The 27349-nt window shown below is 43.2% G+C and overlaps 1 protein-coding gene across 1 annotated transcript; it reads left to right on the top strand.

Moving 5' to 3' along the window:
- Window positions 1–2308: 2308 nt before the first annotated feature.
- On the top strand, window positions 2309–26919 carry gas2l1 (growth arrest-specific 2 like 1). Its single transcript, XM_018669458.2, has 5 exons — window positions 2309–4797; window positions 13675–13782; window positions 18638–18734; window positions 19713–20022; window positions 21939–26919. Exons 1-5 carry the CDS (start codon window positions 4096–4098, stop codon window positions 24004–24006), a joined length of 3285 nt encoding a protein of 1094 aa, XP_018524974.1. The 5' UTR covers window positions 2309–4095; the 3' UTR covers window positions 24007–26919.
- The last annotated feature ends 430 nt before the right edge of the window (window positions 26920–27349 follow it).

Here is a 27349-nt window from a genome sequence, read left to right as displayed (position 1 = left end):
CCTGTCACATTCACATGACTTTATCAGTTGAATACTTGTTCCACCACAGATAATGATTTACATAAATCCTGAGGCCATATTCCTCTAATCTGTGGTGACTTTCAGAAATATCAGATATTTCTCACCCTGAAGGCCTGAGTGTAGGACACTAGGAACTAGTGTGTCATCCACAAGGTTGTAGACTATGTATGGTATGATTGTGTAACCTGAGAAATTATGTCTGTTTTCCGATAACCATATCCTGAAGAGCATTTCAGAGTATTCATATTTTTGATGCATCAGCCATTTTTAGACCCAGAAAAGTGTGCTTTTTTCTTTTCATTGTACATTTTTGTTTGTAGATGGAGCACAGCCGCTGTTGTTACTTTTCCTGCCACTAGGTGGTGCAGCTGTGACTGAAACTTGTGCTGCAGCTCTGACTCAGATGATACTGGCTTGACTGGAGCTTTGCATCAGTGACACGGTGTGTCCTTGCTCACACAAAAAGCCTAAAGTGACTGACGTGACAAAACAGCAGTCCTATAGAGGACTTAGAGTCTTTCCTGTCAATTATTTAATTTTATCTTTCAGATTTAAGTAGCAGAACATTTTTATAACCAGGAACAAAATAGACAATGACCTGATCTGAAGAAAAGTCGCTCTGTTGTTTAGAAATCACAAACACCTTTGACATATCTATTTCTTCAGAGTTTCCTGTTTTAACTGCATTCAGACTTTGGTCTCATTAGTCTGTTAAATCGAGCCGTGTTGCCATGTAAGGCAGTCAAGTTGAATTAAGTGCTGTTATTAATTACAGATGTTGATTCTTGGCATATTTTATTTTTAACATCTGTCAAACATGTGGCTGTTAAAAGTATCTTACGGCCCTTTGATGTTTTCCTCTTGTACACCTATTGTGTTACCACTGAATAATCCTGCCTGTAGGATTTGTCTCCTTTGATGAGACAGTGTGATGCTTCTTCTGCAGTATTCTTTAAGTTGTAGTCAGTAACCATGCCTGTATGTTTCTATACCTGTGTGAAATATAGAGTAGCTGGTTTGCTTTCATAGCACCCACATTTAAGCTGCCTGAAAGTCCCTCAGAGCGGGACACATGTTTTTCAGCTCCAGGATTGCTGTGCTCTGACCTCTGACAGAGCACAGGGGGGAAAATGACTGATATACTCATGATTATAAAAAGCTGATAGGTCATTCTCACATTAAACACTTGTAACAGCTCACATCTTTGTACATTAGAAGGGGTCTGACCTCACTGTCTTTTCATTGATTAAATGATTTTTTTTAATTTTTTTTTTTACTTTAGGCCCTGTAAATTATCCCTTGGGGAAACCCGGTCACAGCTGACATCTTGAAGTGCTTCTCATTTGCTGTGGCCAGTTGCTCATGTGGATTAATAGAGTGCTGAATTCTCTCCCTCTCTCCCTCTCTTTACTGACAGAAAAGCTGATTCATCCCGGCCCAGAAAATGATCTCATCAACCCCCACCTTCTCCCTCTTTCTCTCTCTCTGTCTTTCCCTCTTTTTCTCCCTCTACCTCTCTTTCGTCCCCTCCCTTCCTTTCTTTCTCTCTGTCTCTCCTTCTTAAACAGACACATGCCCTCTTTTTAAATGAAAACAAGCCCTCCCTCTTGGCAGTGGGCTCTGCTTTAATTCAAACAATCACACATTAGGAGAGGACATGAGCCGCTCCAATAGAGGAGAGCCCACAACATAAAAAGATTGTTTAAAGGGGAAATGAGATGGAGGAAAAGATATTTAAAGGCATAGTCAGAAATTTTTGGCTTTATATATTACAGGTGTATCCATGTTGAAGAGTTGACAAAAAGAGATCAGGATTTCTGTGCCTCCCAACAATTTAATCAAACTTTCTTTACAACCTTTTAACACTATCAGAAAACATTTAAAATGTTTGCATTAAAAGAACTCTTGGGATTCACAGCAATTTCTAATCATGTGCTTGTAAGATTACACTTTGTTTAGAGTTAACTCACAGACTGCACCTTTAAAATCCAGAGCAAATTTCCCTCATGTTTTCAAAAATCTAACATACCATCAGAACCCGAAAGTCAGGTTTCTCGCACCAACATTTGTCCCAATTTTCAAACCTTATGTTCAGACCAATAGACTTTGTATAAAGAAAACACTCTCTTGTGATTTTTGTTGCTCTGTGTCGATCCTGCAGTCTCATTCTGGTCTTAAATATTTCTTTAGATGATACAGAAGTCAATTAATGCAACACTAAAGTTAACTTACTATCTAAGACCCCCCCCTTCACCCCCACAAGTACACTGCCCTGCCCCGCACTAGCAAAGGCCCTGTTGAGCAATATGTGATGTGAACAAACACTTCAGATCGTGCATACATTAGATCATGTGCTCTTGAATTGGCTGCTCTGTCTTAGGCTCTGTTTACAGCCTGTTTTGACTTAACTGGATAACAGTGTCTATCAACTGTGTATCTATCTCGTGTGTCTCCACTTCTAATCGCCAATCTCCTCCTGTTTCAGCGTTTACAGGCTCTGTCCTCCCAGGTGTGAGATCATTGATTGGTGCATTGCCCCTTACAAACCGGTAATCATTCAATACAAAAACTGCAAGAGTTAGAGATGAGGATGTTAAAGCTTAACTAACATAGCAGAGATTCCTCTTGATCATATCTTTTAATCACTGATAAGATTTTACAGTGGGAGTGGAATTTCTTGCACTAAGCACAGTGACTGTCTCATGATACAGAGATGCAGGCTTTAAAGGCCTTTATCACTTCAGGCTATTTGCTGAAGACACAGCACAAAGACCTCCCTATTGAGAGACTATGAAGCCTGTTTATGTCTTAACGCAAATGAACAATCATTTAAAAAAATATGCTGCTAGTTTTCTCACAGGGCGGACAAAACAACATGAGAACACAGACACATACAAAATAAACTTCACAAAATTATGCTTGTTACTTGCTGCAAGTACCGTGCTCCAATATTATTTTTAGGTGTACTTCACCAGGCATCTCTTATGAACTTTTTCAGAGAGAAATCATGTACTTTTTTTTTTATCACACTACACTTATTTAAGAGCAGTAGTTACTTTTCAGATTCAGATTTATCATGAAACATGATCAACAATTCAAATATTATGCGCTCTTATAGATTAAATGACCCATGACTCCTCCTGGAGCAGGCTACACTAAATGCAACAACAGTTAAAGTCCAGCAACATAACATATAACCTGAAAAGACCCATTTTGCATCACGATTACTTTTATCTTTAGCACCTAAAGTATACTTTGCTGATGAACTTTTACATTGTGCTATTTCTACTTTGCAGACCAGTAACCACTGGTAAGGCAGGGATTTAATATGCTCATTTTAATGTGAGCTGTTTGTGGGCTGGCAGTGGTAAATGTATGTTATTATAACCGCACTCGTTTCAGGTTTATTGGGAGTAAGAGTATATGATGAGTTGGTGAACATGGGGTTAAGTTTTCCTCCTCCGCCGAGCATTTATCCCTCATAATGGGATGTGCCACCGAGTCGCTCTGCTGGTCTAAGCTACAGCAGGTCAACATATTCAGTGCAAGAGGCGGTGCAACATGGGCTGAGCCTATTTGCAGGGGTAGGAAGATGAGCTGTGGATTCGGCGCTGCACAGCGGTCGTGATTCTCATCGATGAGGAGTCGATCTGACTGACCGCCTCGGAGACACAGGCAATGGTGACACGTGGATTTTTGTGGGCGAGGGGACCCACCGGCCACCGGGTGGATTAACCCGGTCGACGCATGGGTGTGTGCGTCGGCGTCCCGGACTGCTCCGATTTTCTGGTCTCGCTCCGGGACCCGGCGATGAGCTCTTTAAAGGAAACGGGTTTCGCAGAGACATCCGGAAAACGCATCCATGCGCCAGGGCCACTCCGCATCCCGAAATGCTTGTGACAACACAAAGCCTGGCTTTAAGGAGCTCCGATAGGAAACCGCGCATGCAAATCGGCATGGGTGCGTCAACGCGGTTGTTTCAGTGTTTTTTGCGGATGAGGCTTTGGAGCGCAGTCGTGCGATGAGACAATCTGGAATAATCAAGTAGACTTTATTGATACATAATCCGACAATATGGCTGATCAGAGCAACATCCAGTCCGCCGCCTCCAAGAGTATCCGGCCCTTTAAATCCAGTGAAGAATACCTGTATGCCATGAAGGAGGATCTGGCTGAATGGCTGAACACCCTCTACGACCTAGATATCACTGCGGACACCTTTATGGACGGGCTGGAGACGGGCTGCGCCCTGTGTCGGCACGCCAACAACGTGAACCGCGCCGCACAGGACTTCCAGCAGGAGTACCCGGAGGCTGCACAGTCCATGAAAGTGCCATCCAAAGATGTTGTCTTTCAATCGCGCAACGTCGTGCCGGGCTCGTTTGTGGCACGGGACAACGTGTCCAACTTCATCACCTGGTGCAGGCAGGAGCTCTGGATCAAGGACGTCCTCATGTTCGAGACCAACGACTTGGTGGAGAGGTGCAACGAGAAGAATTTCGTCCTGTGTCTCCTCGAGGTGGCGCGACGCGGCGCCAAGTTCGGCATGCTGGCCCCCATGTTGATCCAGCTGGAGGAGGAGATCGAAGAGGAGATCCGGGACCAGGAGAGCCTGCGGATCGATGCCGGGGAGCCAGCTGAGCAGAGCCCGCCTGGCAGGTGTTTTGGTCGGAAGGAGAGCAGCCAGAGTGTGGAGGATGAGGATGAACCTGACCCAGAGCCGTTCATCTGGCCCCAGAAGAGAGTTTTATGTGACATGCGAAATTTGGATGAGTTGGTGAGTTGCCAGTGAAAAGAAAAATGCTCCAGCCATTGTATATCAGTGTCTGAATAACCCTAGCTGACGCCATGGAAACCCAAAATGTTTCATAACTACATTATGATTCATTCAAGTCTTAGACTAGTGTAATGATCTCACAGCTCAGTTTTCACACAATTGAATAATCACCAACAACTTAAGAGTGAAATACAATAGATTTTATCACATCACCATGCTACCAGGATACATATGAATCCATTTTCCCACAGGCTTCTCCAGCTCTGGCCTTGGTGAAAAGTAAATATCATCCAGTGTGTTTTGTCTGGTGCCAAATAGCCTGAAGCAGCTGATAAAAAAAAACAATCACTCCCACAGAAATGTGTCAGAAATGAAGCAGCCTTTCTGAAAAAACCATGTAGGTGCTATGAAGAAGACAGGCACCATATAGATTTCCTGTGGTGTGGGGGCGTGTGCATGGGTCTATGTCTAACTCTGTTTTAGACTGTGCTGTTAAATTCCTGCCTACCTGTAGGGTCAGTTTGTGTGTGTGTGTGTGTGTGTGTTGACACCTAAATGCTTTTTCTCCCGCAGGAGAGCTCTGAAAAGTCACAGGTCAACTTGCTGCTATTTCTCGTGCAGTCTTGTAGAAATGTCACCTCTAGAGGCTCAGATGTTATTATCACTGTTAACAGTCATCTTCAGCCTCTTTCATTTAGCCTGTCCATCAGGAACAATCAATAGAATATCTAGCAGGTGAAGAAGGTGGGTAACTGTGTTCTCCTTTACCTACGCTACTAGAAATGTTTCTCTTGGCATTTTGGTTCCAATACATTTCCTGTCGTGTGGAATTCAAACCATCAACACTCGTCATTTGTCCCGTTTGAACTGGTTGACCTTTGCCAGGCCCTGCTGGACACGAGCACACGACAGAGAGAGAGGCAAAGATCTCATTAGGCCAAAGCTAATGAGCAGACAGACGGAGCAGCAGAGCACATGCTTGGGTTGCAAGCGTGGGGGAGAAGTTAATATTTTCGTGCTGATGAGAAGAACAATGCCAGTCTTTGACACTAAAGATGTGAGGGACAGCAGTGCAGGGAGGAAGGGAGACAGTTGACAGTCACCCACACTTATGCTGGACTGGCCAGCAGAGCAGAGCACTTCCAGTGTGACCTCTGCGGACAGAAATAGGAGAGCATGTGGAGGAGGGTGTGCGCTGTTCGCATCCAGACTGTCTGAATCCACACGCACACTCTCACTCATATGACTGAGTGCTGAGGATTATACAAGCCGACTACATTTTTGGGGACAAAAAGTCCACAGGAAAGCCACAGAGCGTATGCCTGTCTTTCCTTTTCTGTCTGTCTGACACATAACTGAGCACACGTACACTCGCACGGCATTCGCTGTGTCATCTGATGGATAGTGACGGCCTTTGATGTAGGATGTGGCATTCCCAGTCGTCATGTGTCTGGTGAATAAAATCTCCACCATCCTCCCTGTCAACCCTTAGAAAAGCGCTTGCATGTAAGCTGTGCAGAACAGTCCACATCAGCAACATGAGGCTCTTCAAACTAGAAACCACAGTGGTACTAAGATGAGAGGCCTCAGTATTAAAATAGTATAGTATTATCAAGGGTACTTCACAGTGTACTAACACATTCTCTCTAATGACTCCAGCTTCTACTGAATACCTCTTAATTTCCTGGCCTGGTGTATTTTTTTATATCAGGGAAGCTCTAATTGAGTTCATCTTCCTTCTTTAAATAATTTGACGAATATCTGCTCAATCAGCTACCCATTCAGTTCTTGCTGCAAAACATCTGTCCTTCATAACATCAGCCGCAAGTTTATCCTGCAGAACACTTGTATTTGTATTTCACTTTTCTTTGTATTTCTGTGTGATGCAGTGGCCTGGTGAGAGATTAGTGTCTTGTAATTACTGGAAACCTCATTGCTAGTGGACATGAGTGTTTGACAGCGAGGGAGAGGAAGACATTTAAAGGGCTTAGTTTCATTGGTTCACAGCTGCGACACAGACCAGACTGAATGTCTGCTACCCCCACTCATGTGGGTGAATGAGACTTTCCTGCATCAGCCAGGATGGACTGTATTTCATAGGATGTTTGGCTCCTTTTTAATGACCATTAATTTACCAGTTTTTATCTGGTAAATAATGATTACGTAATCATGAGATACTACAATGCTACAAATGTTACGCTTCCATTTGTAGTTATCATATTCTCTGTACAAAAAGCTTAAAATGAGCCAACAAATGGTGAAGGATAACATCTACCCACAGTCACTGTTTATATGTCAAGCCAGGATGTTCTCATTACATGTATGTCCCAAGGATGCTTGAAAACTCACATAGAAAATGTGAGCTATAGAGTGCATGCATGACCACCAGGTATAGTGTGTTGCAACCAATCAACTAGTCGGAGAGAGGCAATTCAATCAGACAGTTAAATGTACATTTATTTAGTTATTTAAAACATTCAGAATCACATATTCAGAACTAATTTTAATTCTGATGTACTATTTTAAAAAGTTTGGCATTTGTTTCTTATGTAGCTCGTATCACCTCAATGAGATTTACACATTCAGCAACTCTATTATTCTATACATTGTTTGGTAGTCGGATGATCAAACTAATCTTGAGACAATACAGGCGTTGTGATAATAGGATTAGATGTCATTATTCTAATCACTATACTAACAGACAGTGGTCAGTCAAAGTACAACTCCTTCTTAGGGCTATTCAATAATCACAGTAAATGTATATGACCGGTTATCATTTCAGCAGTCATAATTTGACCTTGAATACTTGACTCGTGCAACAGTAAAGTGACTCATTAAACTTGTTGTGATGTGTCATATCAACTACCTCCTGGATATAAAAGGCATTTAATCTTAAGTAAATCTGTTGTCTGTCCAGTTTACTTTGCTGGTTACAACACACCCTCATGTAAATACCTACTGACTCTCCCACTGATCTGCCACCACCTACATTCTTACTCACCTCACAGTGGGTTGTCTTTCCACTCTAAAGTTGAGGAAGTGGCCTGCGTCTCATTTCCTTTATCATAGTTTGAGTCAGTGTTACTTGTGAGTCTAAAATTTCCTTTTTCCCATTCCTGACGTCGCTTTTTCTCAGGAATGGTACAAACAGCAGCAGCTGCATATACTGTATGTACACGTAATCATAACATTTATTCTTTGCATTAGGGGATTTCCTTTCATGTCACCACTGGAGAGGGATTATGACAGCAACTTTGATTGAGCCAGTATTTTCCTATATGCTGCAATGAGCCGTAGGCAAATGGTCTGCTACCTTCACAAATAACTTGCACTTAGGCTGTGGGTTTAGTTAAAGAAACACATGCAGTGCCTTTATAAACGGACATATATATAATAATTGAATTAGACTCACTGACCCATTAATACATACTCTAATTGTTTACATGTTTACTCCATGTGCGTGCATCTATACAGTGCAGTATGTGAATTTCTAAACAACAGACCATAAGAGCTTCACAGCCTTTGTCGGCTTCCTTCATTCGCCATCTTTCCTTCTTCCTGCTCACTCATATAAACTGGTTCATGTCTCTTCTCACCCCAGGCTTCAGCCCTTGTTTAGTTCATATATGTGCAAGCCCTCATTCCCATCCCCCACCTCTGTCTCTGCTGGAGATGATAAAAAGCAAAGAGCTGAACAATATGTCTTGTTGGTGGCATGGTAGAGGGGAAATAAATAGGCCGCCACTGTTGGCAGCGAGGTAATCAAAGGCGGACGTCTCAATCTTTGGATGGAAACACCAGCAGAACAGAGGGGAAGGGTGATAAAGACAGAGAATGTGTGTATTATGCCTGTGTGCTCCATTAACCTTATGGTCCAGTTCATGCATTCATGAAATAAAAAACATGGGGGGAGTTAGAGGGCAGATAGTGTGCCTAGAGTGACTTTACTGTACACTCTGTTAAACCTGCCTGCGATGGATGTTGTTCTGGGAGGGAGAGCTACAGTAGAGAGAGGGGAAGAGAAAAGTAGGTCATCATGCTGTGCATTGGGTCACACTTGTACGCTTTGCTGAGAGAGCGTGGCATCCTTCAGTGTTTCTCCCTCTTGTGTCACATGTACTTGTGTTTTTAAGGGTTTAGGATTTTAAAGGTTATTTTGCCCTCTAGACTTTGCACAGTAACAGCACAGATCAGACCTCACTCCGCTATTTTCCATGCAGCAGGGTACATGTGGAAACGGCTGACTCTGCACTTTGCATACTGCCCGCTTTATGTCTTTATTGTGGCATTTGATGCTATCAGCTGATCTTTTGCATGATTATCGTTTAATTTGGTGTCCATCTGAGTTGGCCTTTGTCTGCGCGAGTGTAGTCTGGTTGTTTCCTGCACCTGCCTGGTGAAAGCCTCTCCAAGCCAGTCTCAGGTGGAGACTGTCAGCATGAGAAGAGAGTAGAGGGATATCAATTCCTCTGACCTTGCCTGTCTGAAGAAGTGCTGAGTGTTGTTGAGCTTCATCAACACAAAGCGGCAAATGAGTTAGACACTGGCCTCCACTGAGTGATTACATTGCTTTTTGACTGAAGCAGATGAATAATAGAGTTATTCACCTTCCAGCACTTGATGTCCATTAGATTCCTATATCCTCCCAGCCCCTGATGGGCTGTTTGTCATGTGGCCAGAAGACAGGCATTGATTTTCAGAGATTTTTTTTTTTTTTTTAATCAGTGGCTGATGTCTGTCCCGTCTGGAGCAAATATGATTACATTTTTCACCCTGATCAAACATACAACACAGTTTATAGAAGCATGTTATTATTAAGATAGCAGTTAAAGGAATAGTTCAGCATTTTGGGAAACACACATTTGCTTTCCTACAGAGACTTAGACAAGTGTGAATGAAACTGCTTCCATATCTGTTAATATATTTAGCCGGAGCCAGCTGCTTAGCTTAGCTTAGCATTAAGATTGGAAACAGGGGAAGCAGCTAGCCTAGCACAGTTTAAAGGCAACAAAATCAATCTACCAGAACTCACTAATTAACACACTAAATCTCGTTTGGAAAACATTTTGCTTTTTACGTTGATGTGTAGTCAAGATCCCAGGAAGTTACTACACTCAGCAAAGAAATAATACGGCACATAAGCCCCTATGAAACAACAAATTGCTGTTTTAACATTTTTTAAAAATTAATTAAACAAACAAGATACAATGTATTAGTTGGTGAGTTTTAGAGGTGCTGGTAGGTGGATTTTGTTACCTTTGGACAGAGCCAGGATAGCTGTTTCCTCTTGTTCCTAGTCTTTATACTAAGCTAAGCTAAACTGCTGCTAGCTATAACCTTACATTTTACAGACAGTGGTAAACTCTTCCCAAAAAAAAGCTAATCAACATATTGACAGAACAATAGGTAAGTGTCCAACTATAGCTTTAATGCATTCTTCATATGCGTTCAGTGACATACCTGACCCTGAGGCGCTCTGTTTTTCCATCTTGCCTTGGCTAGCCTGGCCTGTCGGACCAGCTGCTAACAGCCTCTAAATACTTATATTCCCATGATCTCTCCAGTGCATTCCCTCAGGCCACCAGTCCAACATAATTAGAGAACATAATTATCGTTCATTCAGTCATTCATAACCTCCCTTCACCCCTCAGGTTGTTTAAAGAGATAATGTGTGCAAAGGAGGCTGTTCTATGTTTGTGAGATGCAGCATGGTTGTCCACAGAGGCGTTGTTTATAAAGGCTGTTAGGCCAGCAGTTTAATAGGAGGATAGACTACTCTGATATGTAGCTGTTTTCAGTGTGCATTCACAGGCTCCAGGAATGCTTACTTGTGGGTGGTGGAGCAATAACCCCTCAAGTTCCAATAATCTCCATCCTGCCAAGCAGTCGCCCCCTGTGGCCTAGTTTTCTTGTCTCTCCGTGCTTATCTGATGACAAGGTTGTTTCATCTTGGGAGGTTTCCAGTGTACTCTTACGTGCTGTGCCGTATAATCTTTTATTCATCCCCAGTTTTCTTTAACTTTGAAAACACTGTGCGTTCTGTCATAAACAACTTCCACTCTGTATTTGTCTCACGGAAGGCGCAGAAGTGAAATCCTGGAAACACCCTTATGTAAATTCCTGTGGAGTGAGTTGTTGTAATGATCTGTTTTTATAGTCTGAGTTTTGCAATAATTATCTTTTCGCACAGCAATCATAAAAGGAACCAGTCGCAGCAGGCCAACACACCTATGTTTGATGAAGGCACTAGAGCAAACTGTGTGGTTGTACACGGCTTGTTGACTCATGAGGAGAACAGACAAATATTCAAATGGATGCGGCTAAATAACTAAAACCAGAACTATATCTTGTGTATTCACAATATAACGACCAATAAATTCAAATTATGCAACATCAAATACACCTATTACAGTAAAACAATGTTGGCAACTATGTACAATCCCTTGTTATGATACCATTATGATTCTGTCCACATCGCAAATCAGTAAAGAAAATGGTGAACACAATCTAAACATCTTTATCTCCCCCTCTCCCATTTCCTCTCTTCATCCCCGGGGTTTGCTCAGTCTTGGCCTATCTCTTCCATGAGTGTCCTCTCAGATGTTTGCAGGTCAGGAAGGAAAGAGATTGTTGACTCACACTGAGCAGATATGACACAGCCTTAGCAGTGGGCTCATTAAAGGAATATGTACTGTACACTGTATGTTCTTGTACGTTAAACTGCTCTGAAACAGCTCAACGGGAATGTCACAGTATTCTCTCAATAATGAAAATGTTTCTCTTTCTGTTCTTGCGCAAACATCTCTGCATTCCTATCTTAAGATAGTCGCAGCAGATTCCCAGTATAGGGGCGTGCTGTGGATTGTTCAGTCGCAGTTCCTTTTTCTCCCTTTTCCCTCTCAAACATCTGCAGCTCCTGCTGAAAGCGTCTCTCATGTGACCAGCAATGCATCCATAATTCATCCTTCCAGTTTTTCCCCAGTGTTCCAGCTCCCGCTTCCGCATGCTTCCTGCGTGACCTTGTCTCGCTCCTCCTCCTTTCTGTCTCTTTCTGTATGTGTGCGATAGCGTGTGTGTTTTGGTTTCACTGTGTCTGAGCGCACCCGTTGTTGACACAGTGAAGACATGGGAAGTGCACACATTTCATGTCAGAGATTCTGCAGAGTAAATACTTAAAATGCCAGGGCTGCTATTGATTAGGTTATTATGAAAACACTTCACTGTCTAACTGTGTATCCGGCTCAGTGTTTAATATGAGACACAGTGTGAGTCCTGCACCTTCCCTCTGGAGGAAAACTTATGACCTCAGCTGAACAGTTCTGGGGGGAGGGAGGTGTTTTTGGGGCGAGAGAAAGGCTTTACTATAGCAAGAATGAAAAAAAAAAAAGAAGGCAAACTGTACAGTTAAAAAGGGAAGGGTAAGGCTGTGTGTGTGTCTGTTGCCATGGCAATCTTTCCATTAACTCACTGGCTGGGGTTTTTCCAAACAGGGCTCGTCAACCTACTGACAGAATGCAAGACCGAGAGAGAGAAGAGAGGGAGCAAGCAAATGTAGAAATGTAAGCAAAACAGAGAAAGACAAATATAGGTCTGGTTAAGCCAGTGCACGGGCTAAAAATAAAGGCTGATAGACAACAAAGCAGACGAGAGAGGAAAGGAGGGAAAGATGGCTCGGCAGAGGCAGGTGAGAGGGAGGACAGAGCAGCAGGTGAGATGCTGAGGCTTACTACCGATTCCTCCCTCTTTAATTAGCATGGGGAGGAAAGAAGGGTGCTATTTCAAGAAAATAACAAGGTGCCCCCTTAATCTTAGGAGTACACCATAATGTACGTGTTGTAGGCCAAGCACATGCACACACAACAAGCAAGCTATATCCATTGAGCCATGTATACAGCATGAAAGCTTCTCTAAACAGCCAAAGGGAGTGCACAACCTGAAATGTTCCTCTAACACGTCATTTGATCACTTTAACGTCAATGAAACACACTTCTGCCTTTTGTAATGGCTGCCTTTTTACACACACGCAGTTATGGAGCCAGTTGCTCTTCCTCTCCTCCTGTGCTTTCCTCACTTTGCCTCTCGACTTTCTCTCCCTCCCCCAGTCGACAAGTACGCACACGCTTTTTGTCTCAGAGAGACGCCAAGAAAAACATCAAAGTTGTCCAGTCCTGCGAGAGCCTGGGCCGGTGCAGCACAGGCGGATCTCGCTCCACCCTGCAGTTGTGTCTGACTCCAGTCGCCTAATAAGCACCCCCAACCACAGCAAGGGCACCGGCTCCTCGATTCAAAACCCAGCTGGCAGCACAGGCCTGCTGACATCATCACTGCCACCAGTCTGGTTTACTGAGTGCTCGCTCTCTCTCTCGCTCTCTCTCCCTCTTCAGTTCATGATGTCACGAGCAGAAACATTGTCATGTAACAACCCAGAGAGCTGGAGAGAGAGAGTATTCATTAGCACGTCCACATATATGTTTTTGTGCTTTTGTTACCCTCTGCGGTGAGCTGAGTTACCAAAATGTTCTCAAGAGATGAGATGAAGCAGGGCTTTTAATGTGGTAAAGGAACGGGGCGGGGCATTTCAGCACTCAGTAGGTACTTGGGGAGAAAAGTTGACAGGAAAATGACGCACACACACCAAGGCAGCCAAGACTGCTCATTTCTCACACCATAAAACAGAGTCATTGTGTTGCTGACACATAGCACTCACAGGACCAGCAGTACTGTGGTCATACCTTATAGAGATTTGTCTAAACATGATCTCACTTGGGTGCACTGACCTCAAGAACAGGAAGGGATCACTGTTAAGTTCCTCTCAGTTGTGTGTGTGTCACGTTTGTGCACTCTGACTGTTAAAATGTCCCGTTTTGTTCTCCTCAGGTGCGGGAGATTTTGGGCCGATGTTCTTGTCCAGCTCAGTTTCCGATGATCAAGGTGTCGGAGGGGAAGTACAAAGTGGGAGACTCCAGCGCACTGATCTTCATCAGGGTGAGCCGTCACCACCGGAAACCTCACCCTATCTGTAAACATTTTACATGTCTGTGTATGATTCACTTCATATGAAAATAACAGCACATTATCATGCCAAACAAATGACTTGTGGATTGTTATGATATATATTTTTTTCACTTTGATCTACTAAATTTCTGCAATACTATCAAAACAAACAATACACAACAGCAGTACTTATAATTATATCATCTCACCTCACTTGTGGCATAAGTTTACAAAATGCAAGAATAAAGGTTCCTGCCCAGTGTCAGGTCAGCTGCACTTAAAGGGAAAAATGTGATTTATTAGAAAGTGGGTCATATTAGTAGTTTTGGCCGTCGTTCCTGTTTTCATTCCTGAGATCAGAGAGCAAGGCAGTATGACAACAAAGAAGTCAGAATGGACAAGAAAGACAATGACTGTACATGTTTTAACCCCCCCCCCACCAAATCAAAAGTGAATGGTAAAATTATTTATCAAACAGTCCATTGCAAACATTAGTAAGTAACAGATCAACATCCCACGCACTGTTATCTTGCTCTAGATTCTCTTATTCTACAGGGAATTTGTGGTTGGAACATTGTCATTGAGTAAGATAAGAAAAGACAATGAGATGGCAGCGTGCAAATGCTTTTGCTTCTTTTGTGCAGATTATTGTTACTCAAAATTCATGTATATACGTCTATCCCTCATGGTTGCCTGATTTAACTTTTACTTTTGATTTTACCTCCAGATAAAGTGGTTTATCTGACTGTGTTTTGCACCTGCAGACTTTGATGATGAGAAGTTGACATGTTGCCAGATCTCAGAAATCACTTCTGTGAGTTCAGTATTATCACACCCGATAAATGGGGTCAAAACGACAAAAATAAAACCTGAAAACCTGAATTATCCTTTAAGTCAGTTTCACACCTCATGTTCAGTTGAATATATTTATAGTCTACTCTGGCCAATAGCATAGAAGACTGTGGCCTGCAGTAATTGCATGGAACCATACGGTGCAGGCATATGGCATCATATGTTATCTCAAGAGGAGCAAGGTTATGTACAGTAGCAACAGATAAACCACTAAGCTGACTGGCTGCATCGAAGCCTAGTGAATTGTACAGTGCATGTTACAGCATTGTGATTTCTCTCTCTCATGTGAGTGTTTGCACACTGCCTTCGTCTGGCCCACTCCCAGGACTGTACTTTTTTCCACTGAGACACAAATAGAGCTTTAGGTCATTTCCTGAGTTGGTCCTTATCTTGGCTCTGGCCTGTTTCTGCCGGACTGTTTGTCTCAGTTTCAGTTTAAGAGCTGCCACTGTACCCACATCAGGTCTCAGAGGACTGGGCAGGGAGCCTGGTTGATACCAGGGATCGATTTGGTCTCACTTACCTAAAATGTAGTGCTGCCAGATTAATGGACTCTTTGGGTGGCTTTCCAAGTTGCCTGCGTTTACAGGATCGAGCTGCCTAACCGTCAGTGATGTCAATATTTCTTTACTATGAGCGGCGCCACTTTATCCAGACAGGGAGACCTGATACATTCAGCATGATAAAATGTTTGGGCCACCCTTGTCTTTTCCTACATTTTCTATGTTACAGTGAACAGTTTATTTATTCAAGAAGCACAGTCTGAGAGGGTTTCATGAACTGAATTTAACAGGGCTAATTGTAAGGGAAAAACAATATCCTCCACATAACAGTTTAAAATGTAATACTGAGCTGCTACACTGTTTTTTTTTTTTTCACTTTTTTCCAAAAGCGTAAAGAATTTAAGATGGTGCAATCTAATTTAAATATATTAATTATTTTCACATTAACCATCAACACACATATTAAAAGTGCAATTAGCAATTTCAAAATGACAAATATAACAAAATTATTCTTTTTCTATCCATTTTCTATAAAAGGTTGAAACTGAGTTATGATTTAGGCCAACTTTACTTTACACTTGTAACTGCTGTTACTTTTTGTCAAGAAACAAACAAACAAACAAAAATTGTAAGATGCAAGTATTATTAATAGAGATAACATTTAAACACTGTATTTAAATTTAACCTGTTAGATCATTAAAATCTATTTGTATTATAAAATAGATTATTATATTATTATATAATATTGGTCTGCTTCACTGTGATGAGAAAAATAAAGTCATGAGACAGAGACAGGATTGTTGTCCTCTGCATATGGCACCTCTATGATCCAAAGCCCATACAGAAGCCATCATCGGTGCTTATTTGTTCCATTAAAAAAAAAATCCTGCAAGGGAAAGCTAAAAATAGATAAATTAATTTTTATAATTGGAGTAAGAAAAAAAAAAACAACCCTTTACTTCAGCAAAAATTTAAATACATAATCCTCCCCCTTTTCTGACCTCCACTCCACCCACTGTGAAGTAATCAATGTAACCTCATGTTCGCCTGTTGGAGCAGCCATTTTAGCGTGTCAGACATATTTAAATGTCCCTGTTTGAGAATGGACTCTGTGTGTGTGTTCATGTATGCCCGTGAGCCTTTGACTTGTCAGATTAGCTCTCTTCATACTGTCTCCGCCCTCTCCTGATCCCTCACTGGGGATGACAGTGATTATGCATATGCCCAAGCAGCTACAAGTGCACCCAACACACTTCCCTTATTCTTCTGAGGGCAGGAAGCGGGCAGCCGCTTTGAAAGCCAACAAACCCCTATTCATCTGCCAAAGCTGTGACAAGGATCTCAGGCTTGAACCAGGGGATGAAGTGGAGAAAGCAAATGGGCGAACGGGGCCCATATGAACAAGGGAGGGGAGTTAATAAGGCGCCTTTGTCCCCAGGGAGGTCGCGCCTCCTAAGAGGGGAGGAGATGCCTTCGGTCGTGGGGCACAACAGTTGAAATGAACCGTGAGCTTAATTTTTGAACTCACCAGCAAGATTTAAGGAGAAATTGGTTCAGCACGCCCCCGCGATGATGACAAGAAGTCTCTCGGTTAGCTGTTGCCATAGAAACAGGGATTGGGTCTCTCTCTACAGTGGTGAAGACTGTGATACCCCTTCAGTTGTTGGGAAATCTGGCAGCTGAGCCACAGATCTAAAGTGAAACATGGTCCCAAAACATCTATTTAGCCTCAACATACTCCTCAGAGGTGCTGCAGCAATGTGCATAAAATATGAAATGCGTAGTAAGCTTGTTGGATGTGAAAAAGTGATACAGGATGTGATAAAGCACAAGATTTTGTCATACAAGTGTTACTGTAATTTTGAGTAGTTGATCGTTCAGTTTCTGATTATGCTGCAGGTTTGTTTTCTACAGTATCCATATATGTAGATTTTGTGTCTCAATATTTCATGTCATGCAAAAATAGGGATCATTAGCAGAGTGTGTTGTTGTTGTTGTTAGATGACTACTGTAAATTGAATGTCTGGAAATTAGTGCTGTGCAAGTATCACTTTATGACCCTGGATAATTCTCTTTATAGTCGTCCAATTATCACAGCACAATACGACGTGTTTGTTTTATATCCCCAGTGGCTGTTACCAACATGGCAGCTACTCCTCCTCCACAGTGCAAAACAATAACAAAGTCATTACATAGAGATATGAAGCCATGTCTTCACATGTCACAACAACATCTCTGTTGTAGTGTACTGTACACTGCAAAAGACCTTTGTGATGAGAATTCATATCACAGCAATGCTAAACACAGGACATGAAACTCGTCCAGCTCTGTTTTTCACTGCTGGCTCACGATGGTCATGCTGCATCACACAAACAGTAAACCTGTCACTGACATAAGGCCAGAGCAGTGGAGAGTAAGCAGTTTATACTCTCAGGTCTGATAGAGATAAGCAGATCAGCTGTTTTGATGCATCTGATGTAGTAAAGGGAGCGAGGCCAATGAAAAGACTTGTGGTGGATTGACAGGGATTGTATTAGAGAGAGAAGGTGGGGGTCAGACTTCGGTGCATATGCCTCGTCTGTGGCCTTTTCTCTGATCAGTGAACGCCGAGATTAGATCCCGTGCCACGCGTGATGAACTCTGCACGGGCCCACACAGATGTACCATCATGGCTTTGCCTTGGCAGCCCCTCAGAGACACGGGTGCAACCTTTAAAACATGTGGCTGGCAGACCCTGTTACACAACCCGAGGCAGGGGATGCATCCACGGGGCTGTCACATCAGGGATCAGTGTGCTGCCTCAGCGAAGGCAGCTTCTGCCTGGAGGGAGCGAGGCTCTTTGGTCCGATCTTGTGGATGTGTGTGCCTCAAAGAGCGGAGGAGAGTAAGAAGTGACATATCCACCGACCCCCCTCTGTTATGGCTATCCAGCAACACACACACACACACCCCTACCCTCCTTCCCTCTCCTCTTTGCTCCTCTCCCTGATAACTGAAATCTCAGCTGAGGAGCAGAGAGGACAGCAGGGGTGAGTTGTTACCATGCTAATTCACCCTGCTACCCTCTGAAAACACGGGGAAGCCAGCTGAGAGGCATGAGAGAGAGAGAGAGGCTGAAAAAAGAGTGTCTTTCACAGCACTTTGGCTCTTTATTATGCCACCGTACTCTGTTTAATTGTGAGTCGGCATGGCAATGAACAGCCCTCATAATGGCAGCAGCTGGGGGTGATGTGGGAGAAAGAGGAGTTGCGGGGGAGGGAAAGGCAGGGGGCACAGGCAGGGGTGCATCTAGATGTTACGTAACAGTGAGGGCTGGCCAGCTTTCAGCACGCTGCCCCAGTGGTGGAATTTGCATATCTATTGACTTGTGCAGTGTGTGTGGTTCTGCAATACATCCAAACATTTAGCTCATTTTATTTATTTGCACGTGAATGTGTATGTTATTTTCAATTCATATACTGAAGCCTTGTTTTTTCCTTTTCTTGCATCAGGTCCTTCGCACTCATGTGATGGTCCGCGTCGGAGGGGGCTGGGACACATTAGAGCACTATTTGGACAAGCATGACCCGTGTCGCTGTGCTGCTTTTGGTGAGGTCACTTCCTATTCCCCGTCAGGCTCATACAAAACAACTTCACTGTTGTGCCTCAGTGTTACATAATTCATAATGCATTTAAGATTATATACACATGATTCATGTCTAATGTTCTATGTCCAGGCTAGGAGCAGACACTGGGAAGGTCAACAGTGTTGAGAAATAGTTTTTGTCATTCACTCTTAGTAGATGCTACCATAATTTATACAATTCTAAATTCTGTCATTTCACCTTTTTTTAATTCTTATTATTTTTTGCTGTTGACTCATTTGTTATGGTTGTATCACCCAGCAACAATCAGACTGTATCACCCTGACCAATGCCAAGAAATTTAGGTTTAAGAAATTTATGTTGTTAATGAAGACTCTGTAATTCCTCTGTCACTACCTGTTTCCATAACACATCTGTGTAGCTGCTCATCTCAACACAAAGACTTTGTTTTTTCACTTATAAACTGGATACCTAACCAGTCAAAGTCCACGCTCAGTTTGGTCAGCACCACGGTGATACATGCTCATAACTATGCTGGGTGAGGCTGACCCTCCTTCTCCAAAGTGCTGCTGAAGTGGTGATGTCAAGGGCTGACCGTCTGGTCTGGACAGCTGACACTAGCTGGTATCATAATTGGTGTTACATTTCTAGCCACAAGAGGCCATGTTGAAGATCATACAGTATTAAGTGATTATGGAAATATGCCCTTTGTTTTCTATAAATGTTCTCCCTAATGGTGGGATCACCTGCGTTTCTCTGATTGGCTTGTTTCACATGTAAAGGTCCCATCTCTCTGGCTTAGGGAGGCAGCAACAGTATTTGATCTACTGCTGCTTTCTACGAGCTTGATTGCATTGATGTGGTTGGCTGTGATGTATTTCCGGACCTCTAAATGACCTTTATCCTTGATGATTGTACAGGCAGTCTGACAATGTTAGTTAGAAGTCTGTCTTAACCGCCTGTTATCATTCCGTCTCCCTAGCCCACCGCTACCACCAGGCTAAAGCCAGTGGCCAAGGTCAGGGGGCTCAGAGCAAGTCCTCGAGCGCCCACTCCTCCCGCTCCACCAGCCCGGGTCCGCACTGGCGAAACGATGGCATAGCTCCTTACAAGCCGCCGGACAGGCGTTCCATGGAGCCCCCTTCTGCCCCATGTTCCTCTTCCTCCTCCACGCGGTCGGGCCGATCTCAGAACGCCTCTGCCCACACTGAGCTTGACTCTGGCGCGGCTCGTCCTCTGCTCCCACGGCCGCCACGAGACCGCTCAGAACCCCGCCACTTTAATCCTCTCAGGTGAGTGAGCGTGTCTGCGCAAGTGTGTGGATGAGTGTGATACCATGATAAGAAATTAATCTCTCACAAGTAAGCCTGGCAGTTTTTGCCACTTGCTCTTTCCTGCCCACAGACGAGCAGACACGCAGGGCTTACACACACACACACACACACACACACATACACACACTAAGAAAAAACAGGGAATATACACACGAAATACACATGCCAGGAAGCCACAGATTAGACCAGAGCAGATTTATCTAATCTCAGGTGACATTGCCCTGATAAATCCACCTCACACAGCCACCCTACAGCACCTCCCAGTGGCCACAAGGTAGATACCAAACACGTTTACTCAGCTCTTCTTTCTCCACACTCTTCTCTCATCTACTTTCATTCAATTAATTAGACTACTGACTGTCTATCATGGCTGAGATTCTGTGAGAGCTGTTGCTTAAGCTTTTGTTCTCTTGCCATGGTAAACAGATGGTCTGAATCTGTATGAAACCAGTGAGAAATGAAAGCACACATCAGTCCTCTCTGATGTGCTTCTGAAGTGAAGCATCAGTGATCAGGCAGTGGGCAGGCTGACTGAATCAGAGCCAGAGCAGCGGCATGTTAAGATCTTTATTGGTAGCTGTTTCTATGGGATTTAAAGTCAGTGAGAGCTGCTCTCCATGAAGCCGGCAAAAGGTCCAGTTGGTCACATACCTTTCCTCTATGTCAGAGTGTGAAGGCGCCATTGTTTAACACAATTAGGAGCTGAATGGTGGTTTACTTTGGCTTCCAGCCAACGTGTTGCTCATTTCTGTATCGAGTGATGGCTCAGACCAGACGTCAAGGCAACAGCTCATTTGAATTAACCTCCATGTGGGTGGGGCTTCTCTTTTCAAATGCACCAGACTAGATGAAGACTAATCTGACAACTATCCCTAGACAACTGCTCACAGCTAACTGGGGAAGTAGGTCAACAGGTGGGCTCCATGCAGGCAAATTACCATGCCTGAATATATACTAATCTAATTTCTGAGGATAACTTTAGAAGTCTGGTGTAATAAAAACTCAAATTAAAGGCACAGTCTGTGATTTTATTAAAAACCAAAGTGTATCCTCAATTCAGAACACAGAATTGCAGCATGCTGTTATTCCCGAATTGACTGACAGATATTTAATACATGGATTCCAGACAACAACTTTACACACTTTTAAAAAACAGAAATATTTCTAAACCTTGGAGTAAAACAGGCCAGTATGCCCTGTCATGATTAGTTGAGAAACAGACCAAATACTATTTTATTATCTACATATAAAATTATATATTTTAACACATTTGAAATTTTCCTAATCACATAATTAACAGAGCCTCTGCTGAGTGTTTAAATATCCAGTTTACAGTACACACTCTTGACCTGTGCTCATCAAATCTGTCTAGGTTTTTTGTCGTCCTGTAAGTGAAGTATGAGCTGATTATACAGTTAAACCTCATAGTTCTACTGGTGTGTGACTGTTGAGTGGTGTCTGGTTGAGAAAGGTCATTGCAGTGTGTTGGGTTAGAAAATCTGCAAGACCTTTAATCCTGCCTCCACTTGTTCTTATCTTTCCCCGTAATCCCCTCCGGCTGTCGCTGCCCACTGTTCTAAGAAACACAGAGCCTTAGGTTAGAAAAACTGTCTGTGTGTGGCAGTGGGAGGCTGGGAAATACTCACAAATCCTCAGCATCGCACATTACATGTCACCTCATGGGATGACAGAGGATAATGTTTATGATAAATGTGTTGGAGCTGAGTCAGAGGCAATATGCTGCCTTCATACCACCTGTGTAGTAATGTGAGTAATGAGTGGAAACTGGGATTGACAAATTCTGGACTATTTCTCTTAAGTATGTGGTATTATTATGAAAATAACTGATTCTTTGTTTCCTCCTTCCATTATAGGAACAAGGAGACAATGTTACCAGTGACAAGACGGCTGTCTGGAGACAGTGACTCCTCCACAGCTTCATCTAAAGGAGGAGGAGGGGGTCGGTATTCTCTTGGTGGTGCCTCACGGCGCTCGGGTGAAGAGGTAGTCCTGCTCGTCAACCGCAAGGAGGGGAAGCATATGATTGAGAGGCCCGGAGCAGGAAATCAGACCCCATCCCTCCGTCCCTCACTGCCCCGTGCGCGCAGTCAATCTCGGGAACGCGCTGCGCTTGCTCCGATTCTCAAACCCAACCCCCCTCAAGGATCCTCTGATGGAGCACGGACATCTCGAACAGAGAGGGGCCGCTCCCTTGGAAATGAGGGCCCAAGGAGGCTCCACGCTCCACGTTCCCACAGCCAGAGTAAGTTATCCAGCCGTACTCGGTCCAGTGATGCCAGCCCAAGTCCCGCTCCCTTCTGCAGAGACCCTCAGCCCCCGGCTTCGGACAGGCGGGAGGACCTACGGGCCAAACAAGTGCCCCCATCCTCTCCCAGAATAGGTGGTGGGTTCACCAAGAGGCAGTCGTCCTCGTGCTCTAACTCACCTGTTAAAGGGGTCCAGGGCAGCAACAGCAGCCCCAGCAAGAAGACTATAACTACTCCCAGACCTCCTGCCCCGCGCTCACCCTCTGTAGGAAAAGGCAGACTGCTGCCGCCGGTAAACTCAGGAGGTCGACGTTCACCACACTCCTCTCCCCGCAACTCTCACCATCACGCTACTCGCTCCCCTCGGACGTCGCAGGGCCCTCGCTCTGCTGGCCGTGGACATCACAGGAACTGGCCTGGCCTGGAGCGCCAGGAGCCCGAGGAGGAAGGACTAGGCTTTGGCTTCCAGATGCTGCCAACACTAGACCCCCAAAGGGAGCAGGACCTGTATCGTAGCTTCGAGGCTGAGTTTCTTGCCAATACGCAGCAGGCTAGAGGAGTGTCTAATAAAGCCACAGGAGTAGTGGCCCAGCAGGGAGCTGGGACACATTCAGTGCCAATACTCACTGATTCTAATGTCACTGACTCTGCTTATTCCTCCTCTAACTCGTCCTCCTCTTCCCTGAACGTGGGGGCAAAGATAGGAGCTCTGCCTGACCTCAGGGAGTCTAAGAGAACTAATCCTCGTCACTTCCCGCTCGAGGACCCCTTACATTTACTTTATGGACACAATTTTGGAGGACCACACAACTTCGGTCAAGGAGAGCCTGAACAGTGGGGGGACAGTGGAATGGGTCTCAAGAAGCTCCCCGCCATCTCTAGCTCCATAGAGGAGAGGGAGGTCCCATCCTCCCTGCCTGGCCTTGGCAACACAGAGTCGGACAGTTTAATGAATCAGGTCCCCTCACAACCTGCTTTCCACTGTAGGAACATGAATGGAGACCATGGAGGTTGTCCTCCCACAGGGGGGTTGACAGGTCAGCAGGGTCAGCTTGGCTGGGGCACAGGACCTGAAGGAGATGTTCCCCTGGAGAATCACCAGCCAAATTTACCGTATGACCTTGAAAATGGGGACAGGAGTGATGACCTCCCACCCCCGGAGGCGTGTCCGTCACCTGTTGCCCTCCCCCTCTCTGAGGATTGCTCCTTCCAGGACTCCTCAAGTGAAAACTCTTCCATGTGCTTCAGCTTGAGCGAATCCCGCTCCGAGTCCCCTCCGCCATCTTCACCCGTGGCAAATGGGGACACAGACGGAGAAGTGCCGCAGGCTAAGAAAGGGCAGAAGAGGGCAGACGGGGTAGCCCCCATCTCCAAGCACAAAATGAGAGGCAGGTTCAGGCCTCGCACCGACAACAGGCCAGAAAACAGCCCCTCGCGTATCCCCACCCCGGTTAGCTACAGAGACCTTCAGGCTCACAACACTCTCTCCCCGTGCCACACCCCACCGCTGTCCCCTAAGAGCTCTCATCCTACTGGCCGTCCGGCCACATGCAAGGGCCTGCACCAGGCCTTTGCAGACATGATTCACCCTCAGCCACGATCCCCAGCCATGGGCAACAAAGATTGCTCCTACCCTGGACAGACAGGAAGCCTGGACTCTGAAGCTTGGATGTAGCACAAAACTGATGAGTATGACACAGGTGGTTGTTGTCATGAACTTTGACTACTGTATAAAAAAAAAACAGACAGACTTAAGACTGGGCTATAGACTGTTTTCATTGCATGTCAAACACTCCTTCTTTTTCACTTAGTTTCTCTCCTGAACAACTTCAGGGGGTTCACGTTGCTTTTATTTTGCACTCAAGCCAAATTATTTATTACCAAAGGAATGGTCTTTAAAACTACTTTTACTGTCATTTTAATGTATGCATGGGGATGCTTTCGCCAATCAGGTGTTTTTTTTTTTTTGTTTGTTTGGGTTTTGGTTTTTTTGCAAGACACTCAAGGTTGATACAGAGAGGTAGAGAGAGAGCATATGTGCTGCCATGTGCCCCACTGAGGGGCATGGTAAAGTGCCAGAGATTTAAAGCTGCAACTCTATAAGGAGAGAAAACACTAAACCTTTAGTCAGACCCATTAGCTCCCTCTTGTGGTTTGCCATAGCATCTCAGCTTGCCTTGATGGTCAAAGTACTGTTGACTGTTGTGACCGACTGTGATATTTTCAGTCTCTCCACATTATTGGTCTTCATATGTGACCCAGTATACTCATATTTACAATATACTAATAGGTAACATAGACACAGGTACCCCCATCATTCTTGTGACTTTATGAACACTACATGCACTACCAATCTCTGTACAGTTGTCTGATGTTATTATTAATGTATGATGTCAGCTTTTCACAATCAGTTGATGTAGTCAGGATAGATAATGTGTTTTTAAAATGCTTAATGTGGTTACAGGTTTTTAGGTTTATGTTTAATGCAGTAAAAACATTTTAAGTTCTACTTTTAAGTGGATTAAGTGTAAACATTTGAGGAGCAGTGAAGGTTATATTACTTTGTGTCATTGTCACTGAAACAGATATGTTGAGAGCTCTTCTTCCGACCAACCTGTACTCTGGAAACACAACACTAAAATATACATGTACAGAAGACAAACGCTAAGGAGAATGAATGTGTAAATACATGTTGATGTGCTCACTGAGAGACGTGGGTAATTTGTATATAAGAAGGCATTGAAATATACAGTTTAATGTACATATTCACTGTATTAAGTTCTATGCTGCCTTAGCTATGCAATATTGGTGTTGGAAATGCCTTGACGATTCCCTTTGCCTTAAAATGTATTCGCAGGTTAGTTTTTGAATGTTTTTGCTCAACATCAGTAAGATCTATTCAGTAACACTACATTGCCATCATTAACTGTTTATGATAACAGAAATTGGAGAGTTTGAGTGTGAATGTGGAAAATTGTGAGGAAGATTGCCAATTTATATTATAAATTATACTTGATTTAGATGTACAATTCATGATGAAGATAAATAATTTATTGCCTCTGAATCCTACTTCTTGTTTTTAAACAGGAGAAGCCAGATAACCTACTTTAGTAGATTGATTTCTAAGACATGACACAATGTATGGTGACATCTAGTGGCTAAAGAAAGACATGTTTTATTCACAGTTCAAAAAAAAAAAAAAAAGAAAGAAAAAAAAAGAAGAGGAACAACAGTTTTCTCGACAGTAATTTTTCTTCCATACTTTTAGAGTGACATGTTCTGGTGCTGATAAGAGCCAATAATGATGGTATGATAAGGTGAAGTTTGATGGATGAAGAATGGTTTTGACTTGAGTGACTGCATGTGTGCAACAATGCATGAATAATAGATACTGTAACTGGATATCAGGGTTCTCTTGTTAAGGTCTCGCACAGTTGTCATCGATATGAGAGGCCAGACTCCAGCTACAGCACTTCTGTTTTTTGGTATTTATCTGGTGTGAACTTTGTAAAATATATTTGAAAGTGGAAAGTAAAGAAAAAAAGCAAAGGACCTGTAGTGTCAGTGCCCTGCAGAAACCCCACAACCTAAAAAAAAAAAAAAAAAATCTTGTCAGTTAAGAGAAATTGATGTTTTTGAAGTGTTACGGAAGTTAGGTATTTTCCATAGAGACTGTGGAGGCAATGTCAGTAAGAAAGAGAAAAAAGTGATAAAAAGTCATTTTTGCAGGACACTGACACAATGAAAAGAGTTGTGCATATCTTTGTGTACATACTATATGAGAACATGTACAGAGGTGGAGTAAAGAAGGGAGCGATCTTGGTCTAATTTATTTATTTATGAAATCAAGTCTCAGCTGGGTCAAGTGACATCTGTGTCCCAAGTACTGTAGGTGAATAACTGTTTAGGGAAATCCAAATGAGGTAGAGCATTTTAAGATTTTCCAATTTTCTCAACAGTTAACTGTAAACAGACATAATCCTTCAAATATGTTGCCACTTTAAAAACGGTAATGATCCTCCAGACAAAATAAACATATTTTGGCTGTTTTACATTATTCAGAGATACAGCAATTTGATTTAATGCTGACTCAACTACAAATAGTTTATGATTTATCAGTATTGTTAGAGCTACATTGATCTAATATGTAGCTGGTTATCAATTTGCCTGTATAAACAGATATTCACTTATATTCTGATTGCTTTAATTAAATATTTGAAGACATTTGCATTTTGATCAACTGGTTTTAAAAAATCAACCAGTTATGTGAACTGTGACTTCATACAAACATGCATTATTCTTGGTAATAAATTTCTCTCTTTTTCCTGCACAACGTCAAACAAATTTCATGAAACTCTCTTTTCCTCTCTGTCCCCAGCCAGCGAAATCTGAATGTTCACGATCAGACAATTTCATGTTTGCTAATGTTATTTTCACTAAAACTTAAGTTTAAATGTACAGATTGCTTGACATTGTGGAATTTGTATGTATGAAATAGCAATACTGCAAGATTTCACTGTTTTTTGAAGTTGAAATGCTGTCAAGTTGTTCTTGTAATAAATATTTTCCTCTGAAGTTTACAAATTAGCTCTGATCAATTTTCCTGTGGTCTCAGCAGTGTGGAGAACAGACTGTGTTTGGATTGTGGAAGTCCTGCATCGCCTGAAGCTAAAATATAAATGTGGATAATTACATTATTATTCTTAATGCGTGATGTAATTTACTAACCTTTTGTATGTTGCACAAGATGTAAGATACTGTATATAATCATCCAATATGTGTAAAAATTCTTTCACAAAATTATGGTCATTTTAGAGCTGTTTCTAATGTTTACTCTACGCTACTTGAGTTAAATGGATGGACAAAACGTAAACACTAATTGTAGCACAGTGTTAACTGATATACAAAGCATGGACAAAATAACAGAAACACCTGTAAATATAATACAGGTCATTTGCAGGCTCAGACTACATTAGCTTAAACTGAGGCAACGGAGTATGTTACTATTGTATTTACAG

Source organism: Lates calcarifer, linkage group LG13 (genome assembly GCF_001640805.2).
Source record: "Lates calcarifer isolate ASB-BC8 linkage group LG13, TLL_Latcal_v3, whole genome shotgun sequence".
Taxonomy (NCBI): Eukaryota; Metazoa; Chordata; class Actinopteri; family Centropomidae; genus Lates; species Lates calcarifer.
Note: the sequence above shows the minus strand (reverse complement) of the source record. Positions and strands in the feature narration are given on the sequence as shown.

Coding starts and splice junctions, on each gene's coding strand:
- gas2l1 (XM_018669458.2), top strand. CDS start 4,096: ATGGCTGATCAGAGCAACATCCAGTCCGCCGCCTCCAAGAGTATCCGG. Junction 13,783..18,637: donor GCGCACTGATCTTCATCAGG/GTGAGCCGTCAC, acceptor TTCTTGCATCAG/GTCCTTCGCACTCATGTGAT. Junction 20,023..21,938: donor CGCCACTTTAATCCTCTCAG/GTGAGTGAGCGT, acceptor CTTCCATTATAG/GAACAAGGAGACAATGTTAC.